The 11,522-nt window shown below is 37.8% G+C and overlaps 1 protein-coding gene across 1 annotated transcript; it reads right to left on the reverse strand.

The window, feature by feature from the left end:
* Nucleotides 1–518: 518 nt before the first annotated feature.
* LOC141843562 (putative purple acid phosphatase 20) lies at nucleotides 519–1,869 on the reverse strand. The gene is given in 3 exon segments (XM_074731621.1): nucleotides 519–1,375; nucleotides 1,439–1,670; nucleotides 1,672–1,869. Coding segments are annotated over 3 exon segments (1,287 nt in total).
* Between the last annotated feature and the right edge of the window lie 9,653 nt (nucleotides 1,870–11,522).

Below are 11,522 nucleotides of genomic sequence, written 5' to 3' on the forward strand. Positions count from 1 at the left end.
TTTAAATTTTAAAATTAAAGTAGAAAATTTAATGAATTAGTGAGTTTGATCCGTCTAAATTATAATTTAATTTAAAAAATTTTAATGATTAATTTAAACTGTAATCTAAATTTAAATTTTTAAAATTTTTTAAATATTTTTTATTTTTTTGATAGACTCGTAGATTAGTCCGCCTAACTCGCAATCCGTCTTGGGTTGGATTGGATTGGATATTTTTTCAATCTGTCAAATTGATGGATCAGCCCATCCCGCTCTGTAAAATGATGAATTTTTAATGGGTTGATTTACCCTGTCATTGATTGATCCGTTTGACAGCTTTATTATTAGCGGTAGCTTTCTAATTTACCTCTTAAAATCAATTGAGTAGAACTTCTATGCTATGATTAGGATAAAGATCTAGTCACCACTTAAGTTTATGGTTGACTTTTATTGGTAGATCAAAAGTCAATATTACTTTTCTTAGGAACCATCGTGCTTACAACGTGGCTTTATTCTATATATTATTATAATTCATTTAATCATTGGCAAGCGCTGTTGGCGGCCAGACTAGTGAACCAGACCTCATCCGCCGTCACCGCCTTGTCGTCGTCGTTCCGATGCCAACTCCACCGGGCGTGCGTCGCGTTCACCACCGCCAGCCGCCCGTGTCCGAAGCTCGCCTCCCTGAACACCGAGATCGACGGCTGCGGATTCAGGAACTTGGACGCCAGCCCCTCCCGGTTCCCGCCGTCCCCTACCGTGACGTGCACCGGCCCGCAACCGTCGGCGACGTTGTTGTACACCCGCGTGAACCGCTCGTACGCGTGCACGTGACCGGCGAACACGGCGTCGACGCGCGACCCGTACAGCAGCGCCTCCACCGCCGCCCGCATGGCCTCCCCTTCCCTCCGGTGCGCCGCGTTGGAGTTGTACCACGGCGCGTGGATCACGGCGAACACCCACGGCGTCTGCGCGCGGTCGATCCGCGCCAGGTCGGCGACCAGCCACCGGTACTGGTCGGAGCCGGGGCCGAAGTCGGTGTACGACCCGAGCATGAGCACGCGGACGGCGCCGCCGGCGACGTCGAAGGAGTAGAAGAGGTTCGACCCGGAGGCAGAGGAAGGGTGGTCGGCGTCGTACGGCATGCGCCACCGAGCGTTGTAGGCGACGAAGGAGGCGGGGTGCACCAGGGGGATGCTCTCGATCTCGTGATTCCCCTCGGTGACCATCCACGGCCGAGCGCTCGCCAGCGGCTCCACCAACCGGCCGAAGGAGTCCCAGAGCCGCTGCGCCGTGTCGGCGTAGGAGAGATCGCCGGGGAGGAGGAGCACGTCGTACTCCGCCGCCGCCACGTGCTGAAGCGTCGAGTTGGTCCACGCGGTCTGCCCCAAATCTCCTGCACGGCAAAGCCAATCAAAACGACGGCGCAGATCAAAATCAAACTGCATATCATGCTCACCGACGACGACGAGATTCAGGGGAAAAGACGACGGCGGAGTCTTGAAGGAGAACTCCCGGGCGGGGTTCGACCCGCAGCGGTAGTAGTAGACGGTGCTGGGACTCAGAGGGCCGATGACGACGTCGTGTATTTGGCCGGAGCGGTAGAGGAGGTAGGAGTAGGAGGAAGCGGAACCGGCGGCGGAATGGGAGTACTGGCCAGAGGACGTGCCATAATCGACGACCGACGGGCCCGTCGTCGTCGGTTATCCACGTCACTCTCATTCTGTCAGATCCTACCAGCGATATATGCACCTGTTGCGGAGTGAGGCCGTCGGCATCGGCGGCGAGCGGGACGGAGAGCACCTCCCTGGGCGGCGGCCGCACGTAGGCGAGAGCGGTCGCGGCGGAGAAGACGAGCACGAGAAAGAGGGAAAGATTACAGCAATCCATGAATGAATGAATGAATGAATGAAGTAAGTTTCTCTATATATATATATTGATCTTCCGTTTTAAAACTTGACGTTTCTGAATTTCCTGAAGCGTGGGTGATCCTTCGTCGCCGGAACTCCAAAATAGAGATGTGTTCAGGAGGCGGCGGGCAGGAAACATATACACTCAATGAACGTTGTTGTAAAATGGGCGTAGTTTGAATCGCTTGCCGTTTCTTCCACGTCGAGTGATGTTGCAACACGTCCGCCAAAAGAAGCAGACGAGGATAACAAAGTGCAGCAAGGAAAAGAAAGAAGAAGAAGAATATATATATATATAAGAAATTAGTACCATGTGCGTCTCTTTTATGCGATCGTCCACGATAAAATATTTTGGACGTTCAAAATAATGTACAGTGTCCAAGTTAAGCCATTTAATTTTTTTTTTTAAATTTAGAAATTGATTTATAATATTAAATATAAAAAAAATCAAAATAAAAAACTTTTAATTGCTTAGAGCATCTGCAACGCAGAAGAGTTATAACACTTAAAAAAAATATTAAAAAATCACGTGGGACCCACCTCTGCCACATTAACCGTTCAAAACTTTGAACACATTCCTGTTGTCACTCCTCCACGTCAGATGGATTCATGTGATCACTCCTCCAGCTCAGATGGTGAGAGAATAAAAAGGTATTTATTAACGCGCTAATAACGTGCGATGGAGATGCTCTTACAAGATATATTGAGTTGTTATCCTATATTTCTTATCTAGCCGATCCCGCGAGTAATTAAAATTTTTTATTTTAAATTTTTTTATATTTAATACTATAACTCAACTCCTAAATCGTAAAAGAAAAATCTTAAATAGCTTAATCGTAAGTTAAAATAAATAAATAAATTAATTAAAAAATGATATTATACTATTCTAGGTGTTCGAAATATTCTATCGTGGATAAATCTTGCAAAAGAAGACATATTTAGGAAATTGATATCCTATGCGTCTGTTTGTTTGCATGTGATGCGTGATAAAAGGATTCAGACGTCCGAAATAGAAACATTGTCATTTTTTATTTTTTTTATTTTTTTTAATGTACAGTTAAGTCATCTAGGATTTTCTCTTTAGGTTTTAGGAATTGGGTTATAGTATTAAGCATTAAAAAATTTCAAAACGGAAAAAAAAATAATTATTCACGAGGTATAATGGGTTTTTATCTCGCACTTCTTATCCCGCACATCTTTTTTTCATTTTGAAAATTTATTTGACTTAATCCTAAAAGGAAAATCTTAAATAGCTTATACTGTAAGAGAAAAAAATAAATTATTGATAATCTTAAATGGCTTAGCGTAAGATGGGCTGATCTTGAGTAGGAGTGTAAACGAATTAAATCGAGTCGAATAATATAAAAATATTACTATTTAAGTTCGAGTTTGAAAAATATATATGACATCCCAATTTGATTCCAATACGATTCATTCTAGCAACTCAAAATAACAAATAACCTTTCTTGAAGGAGTGCTTGTCTCAAGATCATCATTAAACTGATAATGTAGCTAAACCAACATTTCAAACAAGAAAGCTTGCAATACAAGTACCATAGCAAGGAAGGCATAGAAAGCTTCTAACATATCAAAAAATACTTCGAAGTGTATGTTCCTTATCTACGACTTTCACCTAGGAGAGTAACTAGGAAACTCAATGATAACTAATCTTTAATTCAGCATCATAAGGTACCCAAGTGTTGTTTAGGTTCAGCATCATAAGGAGACGTGCGTTACCTGAGGTTTCGGGTTCCAGTCCTCTTAGCAACATGTATTTGTTGACTGAGGTGCTGTTTCAATTCAAGTCTTAGGAACATGTATTTGTTAGCTTAGATACTGTTTCGACAGTATGCTCTTATTAACATAGTGATACCGTACCTCCAAAAAATTCCTTAAGCGATTTTCTAATAGAGCAATGATATGCAACATGAAAAAATACAACATATATAAAATTAACACGATACACTGCATGCAATGAGTCCCACATCCATGCAGTGGGATCCACGTACATCCATGCAGTTGAGTGTGTCATGTTGGTTTCATGCTGCATATCATTTCTCTTTCTGATATAGGGCTGTTTCGGCTGTGGGGTCGATCACTATAAAAAATTTATCCCCTATAGTTTTGTCCCCGGGGCGATAGTGCCGTGGTAGGACATCCAGGTTGTCACCCAGGCACCTGTGATTCGATCCTCAACTATGACGTATTTGTAGAAATTTTTCTTCAAGTGGGGAGCGCAATCAAAGGATGTTGGACGTCTGGACTGGCCTGCACTTTCTGATTTATCCTAGTGGTCGGTGGGAAACTTCTGGGGAATCGAACCGATCACCTCAAAGATAATCAATTAGGCTAACTGAGATTTATCATCATTTTATTATTATTATTTTTATAGAGCGCCAAGCTTGCAATATCACAGAAATGCATGCGGATGAGATATTTGTAACCAGAACTGAGTGGGAATTCCCATGTATCTTCTATAGAACACTAACGCTACAAGTGAATTTGGATATACATTCCCTTTACCACACCGACATCCCGATCTAACATTTTTATTTGTCCGAATCGAATGAAATGAACTTTACTTCCTCTCTCGTGTCGAATCTCTCCCAACAACATCACTACAAGTTCGCTCGTGGCCTTGCTCACGACTATAAGTTTGCTCATGGTTATGGGTAGTCTTACACTCGATCAATGCTGATATCACTCGCGGCCGCAAAGTTAAACAACACTAGTTTATCTTTTCCCTTTGTTTGCCTTCTTTTTTCTTTTTTTTTTTTCATTTTTTCTTCCCTTTTTATCTCCTTTTTTCCCACTTTTGATTCCTTTTCTTACTCAATCCACACCCACACCTCGAGTAAACAAAACATTAATGTTCCTGAGGTTGGGATTTTGCTATCTCTCACCCATTGCTCTCATATTTTTAATATTTGGATTCTGGTCCAGGGTATAATACAGACGGTGAGCGTATAATATTATTGACGTAATGGTTCGGGATTGATTTCTAACTAGGAGGTGATGACCTGCATGATTAACCCCGCCATGAGCCTAACGCTTGTGTACTTAAATGAATCTACTTCTATATTCATGGAGTTGACTCTAATGGGTATGTTGAGGTAGCGATTCTATTTTTTTTTTTTAATATTTGGATCTTGATCTCAAGGGCATAGCACAGATGGTGGACACATAATATTGCTGATGTAATGATCAGGGGTCGATCCCCAAGAGATGATGACATGTATTTTTGACCCCGTTATGCGCCTAACATTTATGTACATGAATTAATCTCCCTTTATATTCGTAGAATCCCCTCTAAGGGGATCATTGCAGTAGCATGATCTATCTTTTTTTTTAATATTTGAATCTCTTGTGGGGTGTGGGGAGATCAATTCCTAACGGGTGACTTAACCCCATAAAAGTTTCCCACCGACTATCAAGATAAATCGGGAAACGCTCGCAGCGGGCGGTCCATCAATCCAACGTTCTTTGGATACCTTTATTATAAAAAAAGTTATTCAATCCCATGAAAGTTTTCTACCTACCATCAAGATAAATTAGGAAGCGTTCACATCCCAGTTAGTCGCATTGACTCAATCCCTGGGGGTAACCGATCCGGTCGGAAGTTTTCCACTGGCCACCAAGGTAAATCGGGAACCGCACGCAGCGGTCAACCCAGATGCCCAGCATCCTTTGATTGCGATTCCCATTTGAAGAAAAATTCCTGCAAATACGCCATAGCTGGGGATCGAACCGCGGGTAACTGGACAACCTAGACGGCACCATGGCCCCGGGGAGAGTTCTAAGATCAACCACCTATTAAGGGAAATTCAACTATTAATTTATCAAAATTATGATTCGATCCTTAGATATTTGAAAAATTAAAAAGAAAAATTTTTATTGGGTAGTGTGGGCCACATATGCGATCACCATTATCCATCAATTTCTAGGAATAATGATGCAGGAATAAGATTATTTTTTAAATTAATTTTAGATTTTTAAAATATTTTTGAAAATCAAAATTTTAAAACTTATTTGAATAATTAAGAAATTAATTTTGGAACACTTAATTCACAAATTAAACTTGAATTTCAAGTAATTCACTTTTTTTTTAAAAAATATTTATTCACATTAATCTTTAGCATAAGTGACAAATTAGTAGAAAATGTAACGACACTCTTAATTATTCATATAGTCAAAAAAAAATATTTTTTTTAAAAATATGAAAATAGCATCTCACCCATATATCAATATCTAAAATGCTCGTGTTAAATTATCTCAAAATTTTAAAAATCCATATCTCTAAATCTAAATATCTTATAAATATTTTAAATCGAATTCATTATAGTTCTTACATCATCTTAAATATAATGGTACCACAAATATAAATTTAATAATATAAATAAAGAACTATAAATTTTAAAAATTGATATAATTTTAAAATATTTTGAGAGTTAATGTAATGGTTCTATTACATAACGAGAGCACATACAATTTATAACAAATCTAGTACTATAAAAATAAAAAAAATAATTACGTGTTTTTGATAAATACGAAAGTCGAGGTAAGTTTTGAATATTAGGAAAATCTAACGGCATTAAAATAAAAGCACATTTTCCTTATTTTATTTATTTAATTATCATAAAAGTTACGTCATCAACCAATTATTTTTTATATTTGTGGCGTCGTATAAAATCAGGTAACTCATTTATAGGTGCAGTTGGAATGTCGAAAACGCAGACATTATGTATGCGGTCAGTCGTTTGAAACTCCATGCATTCCTGCTCGGTGTTTGGCCCGTGACAGCCGATCCGGCACGCGACGTCCTGGAGCCGCTGTCGCGGGTCGAAAGAGACAAAACCTGTCAACTCTGTGGGGACCCACCACCGGTTCTTTTCCCTATTTCCCCCTCTTTTCTTCACAATTTCACTACTGCCCCCTCCTTCCTCCGCTTCCTTTAAAAGGAGCGGCGGGCCTTCTGCTTCTGGAAGAATCTTCTTCTTCTTCTTCGGATCGGATCGACCATGGCGAGGAGGAAGAGGGAGATGAAGCGGATCGAGAACTTGGCGAGCAGGCAGGTGACCTTCTCTAAGCGGCGCAACGGCTTGCTCAAGAAGGCCTTCGAGCTATCCGTGCTTTGCGACGTCGAGGTCGCGCTCATCATCTTCTCTTCCCGGGGCAAGCTTTTCGAGTTCTCCAGTTCCAGGTTCCACCCATTTCATTTCCTACTTGCATTCAGAATCTTAATTTAGAAACTCAAAAAAAAAAAACCTAATCTCAAGCTAGCTAATTAACTAGCTACCTCCTGCTTTACGCGATCATTTTCTGTTTTCTGATTTACGAATCGCTGAATCTCTGTGAACAAATCTTCACGGATCTTTTTGCTACTTCGCCGATCGTTCCCTGAAACTGCTGGTAGCCTATAGGGTTTCCTTTTTTCTGTCAAGTCGTACGAGGGATAATTAATGTCTACATTGAGCGAGTTGTTTCTCTCTCGAAGAAGAAATGGGAAAGTTTTTTTTAGCTTCACTGGACGTACATATATCTGTACTATTTCTTCGGCATTTTACTATTGATACAGCACTTTGTTTTGAACTTATCTCTTAAAATTTCTCTCCGCTATGCAAGTTAAAAGCTAGGAAAATACGCACCAAAAATAGTAAATCGAACTACGTACGATGACATGCCTTTATAATATTTCACATCAGGCCAGTTCCTTAATAATTCATATGCCTCAAAGAGATAGGACAGAACTCTAATTGTACTGTAACCATGCATATTTGATTAGATTTAAGCATTTACTTCTTGTTGCAAATGAAAATAAAATGTGAAACAGTTGAAACATTATCTTTTTCATAGTTCTTTCTATTCCCACTTAATTTTTTCAAACATCTTTCGGAACATAATTTGTTTTTGATGGTAGTGATAAATTAAATTCTAACTATTATTAATGTCATCCATTGGTTTAGGTTTTCTTTGATTTTACTTCCATATATATACAAAAGTAGGATAAAACACAAAAGGTCTGTTATGTTTGAGATTGAAGTGAGAGTGATCGAGAACTTGACATTGGATAATATACGGATATTGGGGGAAATAAATGCCTCTAATTTTATTTACAATTTACATCAAATTACTCTTCAGTCGTCTATTTTAGCATCTGAGTCATCATGGTATTTAATCTGCATGCATGCATTTTAAACTGTCTGTTTGTATATGAATATTATTATCATATGTAACTATACTTTCTTATTTTGAGTGATATTATGTAGGATTAATTATTAATTGTATCGTGCACTTATGATTTTATATATATATATAATATATATATATATATATATATATATATATATATATATATATATATTGTAAATTCATCATGTACTATACTCAAATTATAACAAATATATTATGTTGGTATATTTCATGTCAAATCATCTCTACTTTTTGTTTGTTATCATCACACTACATTTCACCACACCATAAGCTTAATTAAACTAGTTACATGAACCCCAATTCCTTCTCTCATCCCCCCTTACCCCTATATTAAATGCAGAATAGAGGTATGATGTGACAAAAGGATATCTCTAAAGTAGATGATATTAGAGACGTACGAATGCATTATTAGTTATTGGATTTCTGAATCAAAATTTAATGGCATAGTAGTTTTATTATAATTTAATATAGTAAACTGCAGATTTAGTATGATTTTATTTAGTGCGCAATACAATTATTCATGTTTAAAAATGTAATTATTAAAAATTTAGAATGCACAATAGATTTAATAATTAGCCCTCCTATATATGCAACTCAATGAATTTAGAACCCAAATTAGCACTTAAAGCCTATAAGAGGCAATTTTGATATATACACCAGAGAATTATTCTTGTGAAGAAAAGATTTAACAAAATTTAGCATCTCATATATATCCTATTGCATTATCCCACAATTTATCAAAAATGACAATTGTATATGATACTTAATTAGCTTTCTTACACCACCTTGATCCACTTTACCCATCAAGAATTCCATTGTCTAGTCTTAGATCTATTTTGATTAAGACTTTCACTGTCTATCCTTAGATCCACTTTAATTTGTCAGAACTTCCATGTGCCTAGAGGCGCTACTTTGAGACTTCTACTTGTATGACATGCATTCAACCCTGACTTACTAGAATATTTTTCACTTGTCAAACATCCAATCAACTTTGACATATTTGGATTGTCATCACTTGTCAAACATGTAGTCAACCTTGATATGAACTTCCATCATTTGTTAATCATTAAGTCAACATTGACCTACTTAGGCTTCACTACTAACAACTGTTGAACTTTTTTATTTGTCAATTTCTTATTAGACTTTTCACTTGCCAACACTTATTAAACTTTCCACTTGTCAACTCTTGTTGGACTTTTCAATTAGCAAATGTTCAGTCGACTTGACCCACTTAAGCCTCATCCAATATCAAATATCTAGTCAACCTTAATCTACATATCAATCTAACTTAGTGATGCAGTAATGGAGCAGCAATTAAGATTTTCAACATCAAATATGGGTTGGTCGTGTTCCTTGACATGACCGTGTCTCTTGCTGTCCTTGACGAAGACAAGTCCAGAGTCGAACGCGGTCTGGTCGTATTCCTTGATATGGTCGTGCTCCATCAACCATAGACATCCATCAGCCAACACAGCCTGGTCGTGCTTACTAACACAATCGTGGCATGGTGGCGGCGCCCCAAACGTAGAAGGTTTTGTGATGTAGGGGAACCCAAGCTTTGAGAGGTCATAACTTTTGATTCGGGATGAACCACGGGACCTTTAAGATATCAAATCGAAGCTCGTTCGGAAATCTATATTCATTATAGGGTGTAACTTGTAACGGCTTAGTCTTAGGCTTAAAAAGCATCGTTTAAAGTATTTTTGAAGGCTCCAAATAATCTTTATCATTATATTAGGATTATTTCGTCTTTGCATTGTTACAATTTTAAGACTATTTAAATCTTTATTTAGTTGTTGTTAGAGCATTATCTTTTATTTTGAATCAATTTTATTTGGTTAAACTTAGAGACGATGTCTCTGCATTTGACGATTTCCAATGTCTTCTCTGAAATTCTACTATAAAAATGAGGCTCCAGAATAATTGTTATTCTATCCAACGTCACTTAACCTCACCTCAATCATATTGCCCACTACATGATTACACTAACATATCATTCTCAACATATTATACAAACATTAAAAGACCTCAAAACACACCCTTGGTTTAATCGGACCAAGCTGGGAACAATTGCACCTCAAGAATCAGTTGACTCAATCGTACCACGTCAACCACTTGGTTTGGATCTGGACTTTATCTATGTTCTCAATTGTTCTTCTTACTTACCATAAGTTGACTGGATTGAATATCTCATATACATAATCTCCTTTGTCATCCATTAGTTGACTAAGTCATCAATCGACTAATCTTGAACTTTTTATCCTTTGATCGAAAATTCAATTGACTAAAGTTGATCCATTAGTCAACTACATTTATCCTTTGACCAATTTTATCATTGACTATGCCCTTAGTTGTTTGTCCTTGATTTGGATCTTGTTTTAAGTTTACAATTATTTAAATTTGAATATGAGTCGACTAAATTTTGAATAAAATTAAACTTGTTAAAATCTTGGTCAATGTACAGAGCAGTCGACTAGTCAATTGACTTTGACCGTGAAACATCTGTTGGTCTTGGTTAAATCAATGTTTATTTTTGGTTTTAGTTAGAAGGCTACCCTCACCCATATATAACTCGCTCTCTCACATCTCACTTGTCAGAAAATTCTCTCCTAGACTTTTATCTTTGTCAGGTAGTGTCGGTTATACTTGACCTACTGAAACTTCATATGCTCAATACCTAGTCCACTTGATCTATTCGAACTTCGTTTGTCTACTATCTAGTCGTGCTCGACTTATCGAGATTTCATCTTCCAAGACTTCCAATTCCTACCTGCACCTGCAGGACTTCACCTGCTAAATATTTGATTGACCTCAATCCATTTGGATTTCCATGTCAACACATTGCACCTGCAACACTAATTGTGAAGATAAATTTCACACTTGAAATAACACATTTTTTTGGAGGATGAGTTAAGAGTTGAAACTTGTATAACATTCAATGATCAATAGCACCACAATCAATTATCCATGCACTATTCAAAACGTGTAGGTGTAGAAATGTTTAAAACATTATTGTGTTTGTAGTTGTCACAAATGCTAATGTTACTGGATTTTTTTTTTTGAGCAACTAATTCAATAAACAACCACTTGGAATTTAGATGTCGTTTTGGGTCCCACCAATCTAGATATTTAATAAATTTAAAGTAATTAAGTTCACAATGATGACTTTTTAATTGATCTTAATTAAATGACCTAATTGATTGCAGTGAGTGTACTTGTATATTGATTTGTTTGAATTATTGGAATTCTTCGCATTGGTGGATGTTGGTCGGTCTTATGATGTTCGATTGGGTCGATGGAGGAAAGTCAGAGCTGAAATTTTAGGTTTCTCAATGCCCTCGTTTAAAGTAGTAGATTGTATGACTTAAGAAACAAGACCAAAGTATAGGACCATACAAGGGGAAACTAGACTTCTAGATAGAA

Source organism: Curcuma longa, chromosome 12 (genome assembly GCF_044706935.1).
Source record: "Curcuma longa cultivar G26 ecotype Majalengka, Jawa Barat chromosome 12, ITB_CL_G26_1.1, whole genome shotgun sequence".
Classification (NCBI taxonomy): domain Eukaryota; kingdom Viridiplantae; phylum Streptophyta; class Magnoliopsida; order Zingiberales; family Zingiberaceae; genus Curcuma; species Curcuma longa.